Source organism: Littorina saxatilis, unplaced genomic scaffold (assembly GCF_037325665.1).
Source record: "Littorina saxatilis isolate snail1 unplaced genomic scaffold, US_GU_Lsax_2.0 scaffold_1088, whole genome shotgun sequence".
Classification (NCBI taxonomy): Eukaryota; Metazoa; Mollusca; class Gastropoda; order Littorinimorpha; family Littorinidae; genus Littorina; species Littorina saxatilis.
Genome location: NW_027128612.1, coordinates 7,501 through 24,837, shown reverse-complemented (window position 1 = coordinate 24,837; position 17,337 = coordinate 7,501). Strand labels below are relative to the sequence as shown.

At 42.5% G+C, this 17,337-nt stretch overlaps 1 protein-coding gene across 1 annotated transcript in view; it reads left to right on the top strand.

Moving 5' to 3' along the window:
- Positions 1 to 2,068: 2,068 nt before the first annotated feature.
- LOC138956968 (uncharacterized) overlaps positions 2,069 to 17,337 on the top strand; it is a gene marked incomplete at its 3' end in the record, with an annotated part of 22,369 nt that continues 7,100 nt past the window's right edge. Inside the window, exons 1-8 of the mRNA XM_070328157.1 lie at positions 2,069 to 2,086; positions 9,834 to 9,966; positions 11,520 to 11,674; positions 12,099 to 12,332; positions 13,072 to 13,252; positions 14,572 to 14,680; positions 15,042 to 15,243; positions 16,942 to 17,093. Of these exons, the coding sequence (XP_070184258.1) occupies positions 2,069 to 2,086; positions 9,834 to 9,966; positions 11,520 to 11,674; positions 12,099 to 12,332; positions 13,072 to 13,252; positions 14,572 to 14,680; positions 15,042 to 15,243; positions 16,942 to 17,093 (1,184 nt within the window). The remainder of the gene's footprint in view (positions 2,087 to 9,833; positions 9,967 to 11,519; positions 11,675 to 12,098; positions 12,333 to 13,071; positions 13,253 to 14,571; positions 14,681 to 15,041; positions 15,244 to 16,941; positions 17,094 to 17,337) is intronic.

Here is a 17,337-nt window from a genome sequence, read left to right as displayed (position 1 = left end):
CATACCTAAGACTTTAAAATTGGCAATCTAGTGGCTGCTCCGCCTGGCGTCTGGCATTATGGGGTTAGTGCTAGGACTGGTTGGTCCGGTGTCAGAATAATGTGACTGGGTGAGACATGAAGCCTGTGCTGCGACTTCTGTCTTGTGTGTGGCGCACGTTATATGTCAAAGCAGCACCGCCCTGATATGGCCCTTCGTGGTCGGCTGGGCGTTAAGCAAACAAACAAACAAAAATTCAAAATCAAAGAATACAATCTCTAGCTGCGCACGCTAGCTTTGCGAAATAAAGTGTTGGTTTGGTTACCAACACCCCATCCCGCCATTTAATTTTAACACACACAAATTTAAAAGATTGAAAATTATTCCGAATATAATTTTCTAAATAAAAATTTTTGTCTTGGTTGAAAAATTGCGACACGACCTTAATTCATGCTAACAAACATTCTTATTAGGTTAAATTTTTTTAATTTTTTTTTATTAAAAAAAAAATAATTTTTTTTTATTTAAAATTTTTTTTAAATTTTTTTTTAAAACTAAGCTTTGGTTTTGTAACGAAAATCCGGCCTAAAGTCTTTTCATGCGCAAAAAAAAAAAAAAAAAAGATTGAAAATTATTCCAAATATAATTTTCTAAATAAAAATTTTTGTCTTGGTTGAAAAATTGCGACACGACCTTAATTCATGCTAACAAACATTCTTATTAGGTTAAAAAAAAAAAAAAATTTTTATTTAAAAAAATTTTTTTTTTTTTTATTTAAAATTTTTTTTTTTTTTTTTTTTTAAACTAAGCTTTGGTTTTGTAACGAAAATCCGGCCTAAAGTCTTTTCATGCGCAAAAAAAAAAAAAAAAAAAAAAAAAAAAAAATACCCCCCCCTTCCCCCCCCCCCCCCCCCCCCCCCCCCCCCCCGGTTTTGTAACGAGAATATGGCCTTAAGTCTTTTCATGCGCAAAAAAAAAAAAAAAAAAAAAATTACCCCCCCCCCCCCCCCCCCCCACCTCCTATTTTTTTTTTTTAATAATTCTGGATTACTGGTAGCTTTTTTGTACTACCACGCATATGTAACGCTATTTTGATAAAGTTGATAGTATTTACAGCTTTCCGGTCATAATTATGTCCGGCTATCATTCACTTTTAGGTGGCGGATGTCCAGATATAACACGTGTTTCAGAATCTCTATTTTTGGGTGTGTAACTTTCAATAATGAGTGTTTTAAAAAAAAAAATTCTCAAAAAGTATTCTTAAAGTCCGACACATGTTTATACTCGCACTCCGTTTCTGTAGCTTTAGCAATAAACAAGTCCAGATATAACACATTTTTCTTTGCGGCTAATGTCCAGAGATCCCCCCCTCAGACACGTATGTGTGTGTGTGTGTGTGTGTGTTTGTGTGTGAGAGAGAGAGTGTGTGCATGTGTGTGTGTGTATGTGTGTATGTGTGTCTGGGAGGTGTACGTGTGTGCGTGCGTGTGTGTATGTGTGTGTGTGTGTGTGTGTGTTTGTGTGTTTGTGTGTGAGTGTGTTTCTGTCTGTCTGGCTGTCTCTGGCTGTCTGGCTCTCTCTCTCTCTCTCTCTCTCTCTCTCTCTCTCTCTCTCTCGATCCCCCCTCTCTCTCTCTCACTCTCTCTCTCCCCCCTCTCTCTCTCTCACCCTCTCTCTCTCTCTCTATCTCTCTCTCTCTCTCCCTCTCTCCTCCCCCTCTCTCACTCTCTCTCTCTCTCTCTCTCTCTCTCTCTCTCTCTCTCTCTCTCTCTCTCTCTCTCTCGTTTGCTTATACCATTACCCTCGTTAATAAAGAATTTGTCATTGTCATTGTCTCTCTCTTTCTCAAGAAAGACGGCAGAGAAAAGTCACAGTGATCCGCTGGTCTGGTGGTAAATGAAACGGCGCACATTGTCAACCGTTCGTTTCTGTTGCCGTGGCGACTTTTCCCGGCGTTCCTTGCAAATTACGCCTTGATGGCAGATTTCTGTAGAAGACGCCATTTTGGATTCTATCTGCGAATAACCTTACTTCATCTGGGTGGAATCCATTTCCATTTGTAAAGGTTTGCTCCAAACCTGTATCAGCAATGGATCGCAGCGACTCCGTAAGTATTGGAAAAAACATTATTGTTATTTCATGTGGTTGATTTAAACCGGTGCATTGTTGGGTTTTCGTTTTAAAACACTCCCCTGAATAAAAAAAAAGGTTGCAATGATTACGTCTAAGAAAAAACACGAGGAAAAAAAAACACTTTTACAAAAGTACTTAAAAAATCACTCACATTTTTTCTTTTAACGCTTAAATTTAAAATAAGGTATATGTGACCCGTTCTCACAAAATGATAGATAAGTTGATTTTTAACGTCCTGTGATATGCTAAGAAAGTACAGAAATCTTTAAGATGATGTACGTTGCAAGTGAGTGGTACAGAATGACTTTGTTACATTACTTTAAAGCTACTAACCAGCATGTCGGCCATTTTGAGAAAATCACTGTTGAAGTTGTCACACTGAAAACAGGTACCTTTCCCTAGCAACCTAGGTAATACAGGCTTCATAGCTTATAAAATGGTGAGAAATAGTACACAAAAGAGCATAGAAATGAGACCAGAAAGAATTGTGTTGGCCGTTACAGCCGTTATGATTGGGTTTCCATGAAAGTCTTGGTGCACCAAATCAAAATTTAGCCATTGACCTTTCAAACGATGTATAGTAAGCGGGGATTCTGCAACTAATCAGTTTGACAATGTGGCCTTGTGTGGCCTTTGTTTGCGAGAAAGGGTAAACGCTTCGTATCGATAGTAGGTATCAATAAAATCAAGTTAAAAAATATTGGGATGATTTTGTCTAAATGCTGGCAGTATAAGGTATATGAAGCATATGTCTCTCCGAAACAGCAACAAAAGTGAATTTCAACCGTATTGATCCTTACCACTTTATTCTGTTTGCTGGGCGCCAGCGACTTATCTATCATGTTGTGAGAACGGGTCACATAAATTATATCTTGCGCCCTAAACTTTGGAAAATTTGTCACGCTGAATTCTGAATAAACATGTTATCTCATTATCAATAAATGTACCTCTCTTCCCGTGAAAGACGTCTTGTAATTCCCAAAAGCAGGGCTGCGATTTCTGTCACGTTATAAAATTGCATGAGGCAGTGACGTGTGTGTGTGTGTGCGTGTATGTGTGCGTGTGTGCGCGTGCGTGCGTATGTGTGTGTGTGTGTGCGCGTGCGTGCGTATGTGTGTGTGACTTGAGGCGAGGAAGCTTGAGTGTATACTGCTAGTTTTAGTGAATGTATTTGTATACTTATGCTGTCCAGCGTGTTGTTTTTAAATTAATAATGTTGATCAGTTTGTTGATGCGTGTGTTGGTGTAAATGGCTGGATTGAAATGTTTCTTAACCCTTACACTGGTGCAATCCTGTAACACATGTTACATAGCCACTGGTGCAATCCTGTAACACGTTACATAGCCACTGGTGCAATTCTGTAACACATGTTACATAGCCACTGGTGCAATACTGTAACACATGTTACATAGCCACTGGTGCAATTCTGTAACACATGTTACATAGCCACTGGTGCAATTCTGTAACACATGTTACATAGCCACTGGTGAATTAACCCTTACACTGGTGCAATTCTGTAACACATGTTACATAGCCACTGGTGAATTAACCCTCACACTGGTGCAATTCTGTAACACATGTTACATAGCCACTGGTGAATTAACCCTTACACTGGTGCAATTCTCTAACACATGTTACATAGCCACTGGTGAATTAACCGCAATATCATCACAAATTCCTAACCTTGGGCATTTAAAGATTCTGTATTCTGGCTCCCCATAGACGTTCTGTCAAGAGGGTCCCGGGACACCAACTGTTAATGTTTAGGGCGTCCGAGGACCCCCACAGCGGAACTTTAAAGGGACCCAAGACCAAGACGATTTGTTGAAGTGTTTTGGAAGAACTTTTTCATTATACGTTATTTGTATTTTGACCAAAATATGACATTTGATCGAGACAGTCAGTGTTCCTGCGAGATCTAGCAAGCGGTCGGGCATTCTGATAAGCATCGCTCCACGGCTATTGCCAGTTGTCTCTCTGACCGGACGCTACAGTCCTACGCGAATCTATCAAAACAAAAATACAGAGTTATCTTCCCTATGGTTTTCGCGAGCACTGATCTATATTTGAGATCAGTGTTCGCGAGACGAAAATGATTGCAGATTGGCCGACTTCGACAGTGATCTCCGTTCTGTTCTTCACAGTTGTGATAAAGACATCGTTCTAAGGTCAAAACAAGTCGAAATTTTGGGACTGCTGCCGGAAGGAGACCGTAATATATGGTTTCATCACTGTCAACTGGTTACAGAAAAAATCGTCTGTTCCAATGGGCGCCGAAACCAAACGGTTGATTATCACGTGACACTTTTGCCATATTGGGAGTTGTTTACACAGTAAATACAGCCGCGAAAAATAGCTCCCTTGAAACTGTCTTACATATCAATTCCTTTGTAATTTAAAACTTACAAAACACCATGAAAAATCATTATCGACGATCGCGAATCTGCTTATATCAATAATACATTACAAATAGCTCTAAATATGAAAACAAATCGGTTTCCTTGCCAGACAAGAAAACTCAGGCATCCTGTCAGGGGGAGAATAAGCCGAACTCATTTTGATCTGAGTTCAGGATGGCGGTCGGGGTGAAGAATGTCTGTTGAGATATGTATCAAATGATATATATTGGTCAAAATCTAACATTTATATATCGATCGAACTCCTTATATTTGTTACCATTAAACGCACAGAAAGAAACATGCACTCTTTTGTAGTGTCGGCGAGCCGCCTAAATATGAATTGTTGTCGGACTCGGTCGTCACATGGCTCAAAGAAGGGAAATCCTATGTTCAATCGGTACATGAAACATTATTTGTCATATCGGTAAGATTTACACCCTCAATTCTCATCGGTACAGATCTTGCAGAAAATTATCGTCTTCGAAATCCAGCCAAGTGTAAGTTCTTGTCCATTCTTAATGAAAACTAGCAGACGATAAGATCCTGAAAATACGTCCAGACGGTACGCATGATAACGCATCATAATGCAAATTAAGTGCGTTCTGGGACCCGGTCTCTTTCAGAAAGTTCCTGAGAGTTTCGAAGCAATCTATCGGGTCATTGTTCAAAATACAGCGATTTTTTCCTGGTATCCCTCATAATTGACACAAAAACCTCCCGTTTTCGACCGCTCGTGCAACCGAAACCTACATCAGTGAGAAGGGCATAACATAAGAAATTCGCAAGATAGCGGAACTAGTCAACCTGTTCTGGCTAGATAATTCATTTGACTTGGTCTTCGTATGTAAAAGTTGCAAAGTTATGCCTATTCTAACAAGTTTTCTATAAATTAATATATCCCAAGTTAGCAAGTAGGCACTACCTAGTGTGCGATATAAAATGATATGTCACTGATAGGCTTTAAGTTTGACTAGTGCGCATTATGAAAACTATCTCTGGCATGCTACGTTATGCAAAATATATGCATTTTCACCAAACCAATGCTTAATGTGTGATGTATATAGCTATTCTGATGAACACGTGTGGGAATTCGGGGGCTGTGATTGGATGGTCTCATATCAAATCAGTGGAGCCGAGTTTCCTTCTTTGGCCCATGCATTAGGATTCAGCAAGCTGTATATATACAAGATGTCAACAACCACCACTGATATAGCAGTATCCCTTCCTTATTAGCCCTCAAGCAATCCATTTAGGGAAAGCTGATGACAAGCCCTCTGCTGCCTTTCCGAGCTCTAAAACATCGCAGAACACAACCCTTGGCAGGAGTGTTTATGTTATCGCTCGGCCAGGAAAGAACAAATTTGCAAGCAAGACAAGGAAGAGAAATGAATTTCTGGCTGAAAATGTGCACAGTTAAGAAGTCACACACTGAGTCAGTTTAGTAGAAAGAGACATAGTCGGTACTATCGGGGCTGCTTAATAATAATACACACATTTTAAATCATCAGAATACACTCTCTGCAATCTTCTATACTGATTGCACAAAGAAACATTCAGTGCGGAAGAAATCAGTTAAATACTGCTGTTTCCTACATGTCGAACCGGTACATAAGAATCACATTACACCGCCAACCGAAAGACCAAACTTGTCAAAGTTTTGTAAGTGAACACTACATCTTACAAGCAACAAAATATGCATGTTAGTGCATTTACACCTCCAGCATACATACAGATTAAACTTATTACGCTTAAAACAATATTTATGCTGTTTTCAAGAAAAAAAAGTGAGTGTGGTTTAAGCTTTTTGAATATTCCGCGCAAATTTCGATGCTCCGCCTTGCAAGGTCACGGCGGCCGCTAGCTGCTGAAATCTGTGGCACCATGCATAGGCGGTAAAGGCGCCTTCCTGTAACATTTACGTGGTTTTAAGTGTGTTTAACATTTCTCAGTTCCTGGAGCCCTTGCAATGATTATAATGATGACAAGAAGCAGAAGTTTCAAAGTAGTGTTACAAAATGTGGTTGTCTTGAAACAATTAACACAGGGTTTTTTCCATGTTGAGTGCAGCTGAGAATAGTTCTGTGTGAACTCAGTTATGCTGGTCCGCAGTAACCGAGCCGCTACTGTCGGAACTCGCGATAAAAGATAGGCCTAACCACAAAAAACACAATCGGCACTTTCTTGAAAAATCTTCCTTAATCTATTGGTATATATATGATATTACACTGACTAACCTTTTCATCTAAACCCTAGTTCTTCTTTACGAATGAATGTATTTTCTACTTTTGACGAGAAAAAAATAAAATGTATTCAGCTAGAGCCTATGCTTTCTTACTGCTGGGTCGGTGTCTGTAGCAGACGATACTTTGCCGCTCTGACAGAGAAACTGAATACAAGTCTAGAGTAAAGATAATGCAATGAACTTCGATATTTATCAACAGAGACAAAAGGTTCCTTTGGATATGCTTTCAAATAGAGATATTATATTCAGCAAGTATTTGTGTTGTTGAGTCAGTAGTGCATGATAACAGAGATATAATATAGCCTACATTGATCATCTATCTACATAATTATGTCTGATCACTGATGATAAGTTGGAACTCCATTTTGACAATTTTAACACAGATGCATATATTTTCGGGAAAGTGGGTGAAACACTGTACACTTTTCTTGGCAGTGCGGCGGATCTATCCAATTATAATTAAATTCCAATCTTTAATCCCCCCCCCCCCCCCCCCCCGGGCCTCTCTCCGGCTGCTGTTTCTAAAATCATCTTCTTTTATTTTGTTAATCTGTTTGGGGGGCTGGGGAGGGGGGGGGAGATTGTGTGCTTTACAGAGCTCTGTTAAACAGATTGCTATTTAACCTGTGTTACGGCCACTTCAGTGAATGCAACTCGGTTCATCCATACTGTGGCATACATAATCCCGTTTATTTAAGACGGAAGCACGTGACCATCCTGGCAATACTCTCTAGATAGATAAAAGAAAGTGTTAGCAGATTATATTTCACAGTTTTGGTTTTAATCAATAAGTGCTTGAAGCGATTTTAAATTAGCATAATGATTGACCTTGCTAAAATGTGCAACTGAGATACTTTATCGAAGTTTTTAATACAACATTTTGATGCAGTCATGGCAACGCGTATGCTTCAAAATGTCGTCTGCAAAACCCCCACATACATAGCAAAAAAGCTCTGGTCTTCGCTTTGCAGACTTCTCCAAGAGTTTTTACTGAGACTCGGTTCCGAGATTCTGAATTATAAACAGTGGCCACCAGAGATAAACAACGCCAACTCGCCTGCAGGCTAGCGGCGAAAGACAAACCGTTTAACGCTTGACGAGCAGGGGCTAGTGTTTTGTCAGCACACGCTAAACAAAACAAGGCAGCTATAACACAGGACTGTGAGCTCTAATACTGAATTCGCCTCCACTGTTTTGATATGTTCCGATCATCAAAGCATAATGCGGCGGAAGTCGGCCATTTTACTCAATATCCAAAAGCATATTGAGAAAAATGGCCGACGCATGATTCCGGTTTACCCATCTGTACCACGGCGATGTTTCTATCGACAACAGCATACACTGACAACTTAAAAAGCTGTTTCAACAACTGTGTTGTGAAGTCGAATGCACTTGGAGTCAGTTTTTCTTCCAAAGTCAGAAAGCGTGTAGCGGTGTGCATGTCTGCGCGAACATGATGCGCGTAAGAAGTTCGTCTGCTATCAAAACCTGAGCCTGATCAACGCATCGACGCAAAAACTGTCATTTTGTATGTTTGGAACAACAAATCAAGGTCATAACAGCTATATAATCGCTATTGTGTTTTCAGCGTAGCAATAGGGTCCGATATTTAGACTCGAACAAGTATAATGCGACTCGTCTTCGACTCGTCGGCATTATACTTGTCTCGTCTAAATATCGGACCCTATTGCTACGCTGAAAACACAATAGCTGTTAATAATATATCTATGGTGGGAACTCCTCTTAACTGATATCATACTATATACAGTCACATATCCCCGGCAGACGATGCCTAGTGTATGATAGAAATGTCATACGCCTGGTAAATAATGCTTACTGTGTATACACAATAATAATTATTACCATGACACGTCCGTTCGTCCGAGATCCCCAAATTGTCACACATGCTTACGCAAGCCTATTATACCGTCATCCATGCTAGGTGCAGACCTAGGCAACCAGAAATTACATACACGAAATTTATTCACAAATACAAACAAAACATCAACTCGCTCGATCCTGACCCAAACACACTCTCACACACCATACGTTTGCTTCTCGGTTAAAGATGTAGTCTACTTACAAAATTAAACAACACTTTCTATCACGGACTGTTACAGTCAGTGATATAAAATGGCATTCCTCTTAAACCTAGTACCTAGTGTGTGATATGAAATGACATTTCCCTAGGAGCAATTGCGTGTGATATCAAATAATGTCACACGCTTTCCTTCTTTGCCACTACTAAAGCAAACGTGTGCAAGATTGTATGTTACACGCTTTGGAGCATGTGCAAGAACGGATTCAAACTCGAAATCGTCCCTCCAAAAGCCCCAAAATGCACACACGACTTTTATTTCTCCTGCTGTTATCGTTTCTTCTCTTTACAAATTCGTCAACGCTAAGAATACTGAAAACGACATCCCAGACGACAGTACTGTTTCCATACGCGAATTTAGCTGCCCTTGGAAAGTCGCTCGCTCAGGAGGCTTGTTAGTTTGAAACTAGAAGGACAGAGTTCTGAACATAGATGACAAAGACCCCGAAAAGAACAAACATTTCGCGGATGCAGGCACAGAAAGACGTCATGAAAAGTGCATGCTTCAAAATATACACACTGTGACGATGATTGTGACGTCATTCACATATACCGAGACGTCATTCATAGTTGTTCAGTCACTTCCGAGCGACAAGTAGATCTCTCTACAATGGCTGCTCCTGTGTTTAGGTCTGTCAAGCCTGAGTATGCAAAATGTGTTTGTTCTCTCCTCTGTTGAAGCTGTGAGACATAACTGCTATTCCGACTTGGTCGTGTGACAGAGTTTTCTTCCACACTTGATTAGCTGATGTCTAACTCAGCCTGACTGCTTCGTTAGACAATCAGCGTAATCTCGTGTGAAAGAAAACGTCTGTCACACGACCAAGTATGAATAGCAGGTAATATACCCCTGGCAGTCAAATCCGAGTGTGTGATGTAAAATGACATTCCCCTTGCAAGCAATTCCGAGTGAGTGATTTAGTGATATAACCCTGGCAGGCAAAACTTATTGTGTGATATAAAATCATATACCCCTGACAGGCCATGCGTCGTGACAGCAGTAGCGACTATAGCAGACGGAGTTCCCGACGTCTGGGGTCTGCGAACACCAGTCTGCGCAGTGAGGAGATCATTGAGGTCATGCACCCTGAGACCGGGACCAGTAGGATTATTTGTGAGTACATCATCGGTCTTTACTTCATATTGTCTGTTTTGCGGTGATAGTTTTTGATGTAAATTGCCCTGTTTATGCTTTGTAAGGTGTGAAATGGTGGGTGGCATTTGACACATTAATGGTGCTTAGATTGACCGGCGTGTGTGCGTGCGTGTGTGTGTGTGTGTGTGTGTGTGTGTGTGTGTGTGTGTGTGTGTGTATGTGTGTGTGTGTGTGTTTGTGTGTGTGTGTGTGTGTTTGCGTGCGTGTGTGTGTGTGTGTGTGAGGTGTGTGTGTGTGTGTGTGTGTGTGTGTGAGCTGTGTGTGTGTGTGTGTGTGTGTGTGTGTGAGCTGTGTGTGTGTGTGTGTGTGTGTGTGTGTGTGTGTGTGTGTGTGTGTGTATATGTATGTCTATGATGTCTGTCTGGCTTTCTGTGTCTGTGCCTGTATTTCTTTGTGTTCCAATAACGACAATTTCGACGACAACATACATAATGAGGATGACAACGACGACGACAGTTGTGACAAAAAGATCCGTACTGTGTCCTCAGCAAATATGTACGGCCTTTACACTCTTACTCACTTTCTAACTCACATATTTACTTACTTACTTACTTACTTACTTACTTACTTACTTACTTACTTACTTACTTACTTACTTACTTTACTTGCTTGCTTGCTTGCTTGCTACTCACTTTCTAACTCACCTACTTACTTACCTACTTACTTACTTGCTTGCTTGCTTGTTTGTTTGTTTGTTTGTTTGTTTGTTTGTTTGCTTGCTTGCTTACTTACTTACCTACTTGATTATTAATTAATTACATTCATTTATTACTTAATCACTTACTTGCGATTGTATCGATGTAGCTCACCAGCATATGTTCAATGAGCAGTTTTATGGTGTTCAACAGAATCTAACAACGGTAATCTGACCAATCGCAGAGTCTGTTACATCCTACACCCGTCTCGATTGAATAACAACCTTACTTGAACCAACATCAGGGTGGGGATGTAGCTCAGTCGGTAGCGCGCTGGATTTGTATCCAGTTGGCCGCTGTCAGCGTGAGTTCGTCCCCACGTTCGGCGAGAGATTTATTTCTCAGAGTCAGAGTCAACTTTGTGTGCAGACTCTCCTCGGTGTCCGAACACCCCCGTGTGTACACGCAAGCACAAGACCAAGTGCGCACGAAAAAGATCCTGTAATCCATGTCAGAGTTCGGTGGGTTATAGAAACACGAAAATACCCAGCATGCTTCCTCCGAAAACGGCGTATGGCTGCCTAAATGGCGGGGTAAAAACGGTCATACACGTAAAATTCCACTCGTACAAAAAACACGTAGTGCACGTGGGAGTTTCAGCCCACGAACGCAGAAGAAGAACCAACATCAGCAGAGAAACAAGAACATCATACGTCATACATCATACATCATACGTCATACATCATACATCATACATCATACATCATACATCATACGTCATACGTCATACACCATACGTCATACATCATACGTCATACGTCATACATCATACATCATACATCACAGTTTTGTTCTTTTCTTTCTCTTCTCCTTCAGTGGGAATATGTCGCGGAGAGACACTGACAGACATGGGCAAGCGGCTTCAGCTGGTCAAGATTCTGTCTTTGACCTTGCTGCCCATCCTGGGGTTATGGGCCTTCACCGTCTACAGTCTGTCGGACAGTATCGAGGGCAAGTCGGACATTGAGCAGGTAACTATGGTTACCATCCGTCAAAGCGATATATCGGTAAGGGGAGGATTTGGTTGATGGGTTCCAAAACAAAAGGGACAGTCTGAAACCTAACAAATATATAAAGCCATGGTGACAGTTTAGTTATTAAAGAGAAAAAAGAGAAATTGTAACTTGACGAGGGTAAATGCAATAACTGAAGCTCATGTTTCAAACATGGGACTTGTTCAGTCATATACACGGCATTACCGGTTCAAAAAATGTTGTTGCCCGCAGACCCAGTACGCCGTGCAGTTCAGCGTGGAGATCGGCAAGTTCCTGGACCGCATTAAACACACACACAAGAAGAAAACAAATGTAACGAACAGCAGCTCATGTTTCAAACAGAGGTTTTGTCCTGTCATATTCCCTCGACATTATTGATCAAACATGTTGTTGCCCGCAGACCCAGTACGCCGTGCAGTTCAGCGTGGAGATCGGCAAGTTCCTGGACCGAATCCAGCGAGAGCGGGACATGTCGGTGCTGTACCTGAGCATCCTGGGCCCGGAGACCAAGACGTTCCTGATGAACGAGTACCTGCTGACGGACCAGGCGGTGGACCAGCTGTCGGACTGGCCGGAGAACAACGAGTTCTCCGGCATCTTCACCTCCAAGACCAAGTTTAAAAAGTTTCTGAAGGTTTGTGTGTGTTTGTGAGGCGGAGATTGCAAGAGAGGATTGGGAGATAAATGTATGAGTAGGTCTTCATCTTTTTCTTCTGCGTTCGTGGGCTGAAACTCCCACGTACACTCGTGTTTTTGCACGAGTGGATTTGTACGTGTATGACCCGGTATGAGTAGTTCAAACAAGGCAAGGCAAAGGCAAATTTATTTTTTCAAGAAACCCCATGGGGGTACACGAATAAAACTAAACAAAAACACAAGAAACGCGGTTCTTTGAAAACAAAAGCAAATAATGTTTGAATTATTTCTCGTTTTTATATTGCTCTATTGTCCCTTTGCTGGGAAATTCGGATCTCTTCCTCCAAAGAGGAACGGTAGCAACGTTAGAGTCTCGCTACCCAGGTGCGTGCGTGTGTAGGTGTAATTAGCTACCTGCGCTTCTGGTAGACTGAATCAGATCTTTTACGGAGCTAAAAATTCGCTATGAAACAATGATCCCATGAGTTCACATTTCATTGGTGATTGTTTGCCTGATCGTGTCGAAGGGGCGCAACGTTTCCACAGCAAATGGAAACCCGACAGAGTTATAAAGTTCTCCTTCTGCGTGAATTGGCTGCAACTCTCCAACATACGATTGCTCTTTGCACGAGTTTAACATAAAATTGTTTTATTGCACCCTCCGCCTTACTCCGCTTTCGAAGGGAACTTCTGAACAAGTCCTTATTGACAATATTTACGTGGGGCTTTGTCGGCAGGATCACCGTAGCCAGCTGGACCCGAACAACTACAACATCTACGTGGAGATGGACTTCTACAACTTCCTGATCGGTCGCTTTGTGGAGTGGATGTACGGTGCCATCAAGGAATCCAACCAGGCCTCCATCTGGAAGATCCTCGTGGCCTATCAGAAGATCGTGACCAGTATGGAGCACGTCGGTGAGTATTTGTTTGTTTGTTTGCTTAACGCCCAGCCGACCACGAAGGGCCATATCAGGGCGGTGCTGCTTTGACATTTAACGTGCGCCACACACAAGACAGAAGTCGCAGCACAGGCTTCATGTCTCACCCAGTCACATTATTCTGACAACGGACCAACCAGTCCTAGCACTAACCCCATAATGCCAGACGCCAGGCGGAGCAGCCACTAGATTGCCAATTTTAAAGTCTTAGGTATGACCCGGCCGGGGTTCGAACCCACGACCTCCCGATCACGGGGCGGACGCCTTACCGCTAGGCCACCGTGCCGGTACACGTCGGTGAGTAGATGGATAGATGGATAAATGGATGGGTGATTGGATTGATGGATGGATGGATGGATAAATGGACAAACAGGCCTCCATCTGGAAGATCATCGTGGCGCATCAGAAGATCGTGACCAGTATGGAGCACGTCGGTGAGTAGATGGATGAATGGATGGGTGATTGGATTGATGGATGGATGGATAGATGGACAACCAGGCCTCCATCTGAAAGATCCTCGTGGCCTATCAGAAGATCGTTAGGGCCTCCGCTCACACATGTAACTTCAGCAGGACCGACGACGCACTGCAGATTATCTCAGCCCGCTACATGTTCGCGGCATGAAAGGAAAACAGGCTAAGTACTCGTCATAATCCCTATCGCGGCATAAATAATAGGCAGTGCGTCGTCTGTGCCGCTGAAACTGCGCAGGTATATTCTGCCCATTACCAGTATGGAGCACGTCGGCGAGGGGATGGCATGATGGATGGATGTGTGGTTGGGTGCATGGATGGATTAATATAAATATATATATATACGGATTGAAAACCAGCCCCCCATCTGGAAGATTCTGGAAGATCTTGTCCAGTATGGAGCACGTTGTTGGTGAGTGGATGGATGGATGGGTGGGGAGGGTGTGTTGATGGATGGATCACCGATGGATGAAAATATGGCTGAATAAATATGTGGATGTATGGGTGGATGGGCGAATAGATGTTGAATGGATGGATGGATAGATGGATAGACTGACAGGTGCATGGATAGATAGGTCGATAGGTGGAGAGATTCCATGTGGAAAATTCTCATCGCCTATCAACAGATCATCACCACGACCACCTTCGCCATCATCATCATCATCATCATCATCATCATCATCATCATCATCTCTTTGTTTGTCTTCTTTCACACCTTTGACGTCATCATCTCGGTTATGCATAACCACTCCTCATTCTCATCAACTGGCTTTGTCATTTGTAACATAAATCTTTCATTCTGTTTGTGATTCGTTGTCCACAGGCATAGAACGGTCGCTGGGCACCGTGTTCTACGTGGAGGGAGGGTTCCCCAACCAACTGATCTACGAGCGATACAACAACAGGGTCAACAACTTCAAGGCCAACTACAGGTCAGTCCAAATCATACGGTCACACTACCTGTTCAATATTCTATCTCTATCTGCTCGACCAATCAAATCACTGATAAAGATCAGCCGTGCTATATTGTTTCCATATCGCACTCTCTAACTACCAATCAAAATAAAGCATACCTCCGCTCAACCAATACGAATGTGCACAACAGATCAGCCGTGCTATATTGTTCCATATCACACTCCGCGCAACCACCAATCAGAATAAAGCACACATCCGCTCAACCAACCATGATGCCCGTTACAGATAAGCCGTGCAATAGTTGTCCATATCCCACTCCCAAAATACCAATCACAGAAAAGCATACACCCGCTCAACCAATCACAATGCCTGTTACAGATCCGCTGTGCTGTACTCGCACATCGTGGACCCCATCTTCCAGGAGGGCGTGACGGCGACGGGCACCAACCTGACTGCAGTGATAGAGATGTTTCGCAACCAGATGCAGAGCTCCATGCAAACCGACGCTTCCATCGAGCGCGGCCAGTGGTGGTTCGACAACATGACGCTGTATCTCGACACTCTGCTCATCATTCAGCAGGTGGGAGCGCATACTGTTGGGGAGAACAATGAGATTAGGCGGCCAGCAAGGGAACCGTTCTGGACTTTATTTTACAAGGATTAAGATTTAAGGCTGGGTCTTTCTTACAATCTGTCCTTGGGAGGCACAACTACAAAGTAACACACTTTTTTTTAAAGATAAAGAGAGGAGGGGGGGGGTTGGTGGTGAGATGATGATGATGATGATGATGATGACGATGATGATGATGATGATGATGAAGAAGGGGGAAATTAGGTGTAAGTGGAGGCATTTTTTTCTCAAATAAATGGCTGGTTTTCACGTCATCCTGCATGCTGAAAACACTGAACTTTGTTGTCCTTTGTGTCATTGTGAGAGGAGTGTTTAGCGTGGCCACCATCAGTGGTAGCCGGCAATTGTCCATGATGTGACGTGCTGGTGGTCATGGAGCTTGGCTTGTGAAGCTTTACCTCCAGCATATGACACCGAAGCCAATTGTAATACATGTCTTGGGGTTGTTATGCGGACAAAACCAACGGACACAAGAAGGGTGAGGTGCAACGGTTTATTCGGTGACCACATGGCAGGCTCTCTGTGCGGAAGTATCCGTGCGCATGACTGATCCAAACATTGAACCCCGATAGTACATAGGTACCGTAGATACAATGAAATGGTCAAAGGGAGACAACAGCATGCTAGTCATTATACCAATGCCTGTCATTACAGTGTTCTAGATGATCGAACGTGTAGCAACGACCTGTACGTGTACGTGTAGATATTGCGTTACCCGTGACTCACTTTTTTCTCTTATGTTCCAAATCATACGTTGTTTTGCTCCCACCAAGACTGCAGATCTTGGCAAACGCGTGACGTAAAAACTAGATTTGATGACGTTACCCGTACACGTTCCCGTACACGTCCTGAAATGTGCTGATCTAGATCTTGCTATTGTGAAATATGTTACTTTTAGTAGAACTGAAGCGCAGCTCCCAATAACTTCAACCTGCCCGTTCAGCAAAATCCCTCGTGGAGGAGGGGGCGATGGAGGGTATGAGGGAGGGAGGGAGCTTTGCGAAAGGACAGACGATCGTTGGTAATCTTGAACTTTAGCGTGTTAAATTCATAGCTCAGTATCCAGTGACATTCTTGACTTATTTTTGATACAAGTCCATGTAAGCAAGCCAAAGAACATTTGTCGTGAAATTAATTGACGGATTGAGCTCCAAACTTAAGCATAATTAATTAATTTGGTTGTTCAATCGACGAAAATGCACCGAAAATGGCGTACGTTGTCAACCATGGGACATCATTTACACGAAAGAGTTGTCTCCCTTTGCCCGCTCATACGGATAATTCCTTCTTTGACCCATGTAAACGAAATGCATTCGTACAGTTCATCGGAGTTCATTCCGTAACTTCAAAGGGATCTAAAATGACTTGTTATGATTACAAGTGCAGGTTCTACAAATTTGGAGACTTAAATGCCTCTGAATTATGAGCTATGAATTTAACACGCTAAAGTTCAAGATTACCCGATCGTTTTATAACGTTAACGGCTGTCTTTTGGTCTGTCTCTCTTTTAATTTCTACATTTCCGAACGCAAATTTCTTTTTCATACTCGTAATTTAATTAACTCTTGAAGTACCTTCAAACGTTGACTATCAAGGCAATGAAACACTGATTGTGAACTCTTCAATTAAAATGTCTGTGTGTTGTAGGATCTGGCGAACCTGATTAACGGAGAGTTGCAGAACATCATCGACGCCGAGGAAGAAAATCTCATCATCAGCGCGTGTTTCCTGGTGATCGTCTTCCTCATGTGTCCCCTCGTCATCTACACTGTGGAGGCACTTACCTCAGACATACAGAAGTCAGTGATTCAGAGAGAGAGAGGGGGAGAGAGAGAGAGAGAGAGAGAGAGAGAGAGAAAGAAAGAAAAAGAGAGAGAGAGAGAGAGGCAGACAGACAGACAGACAGACCGACCGACAGACAGACAGAGACAAATAAAGACAGAAAAAGAGAGATGGTTAGACTAAGAGAGAGAGAGAGAGAGAGAGAGAGAGAGAGAGAGAGAGAGAGAGAGAGAGATGGAGAGAGAAACAGAGAGAGACAGA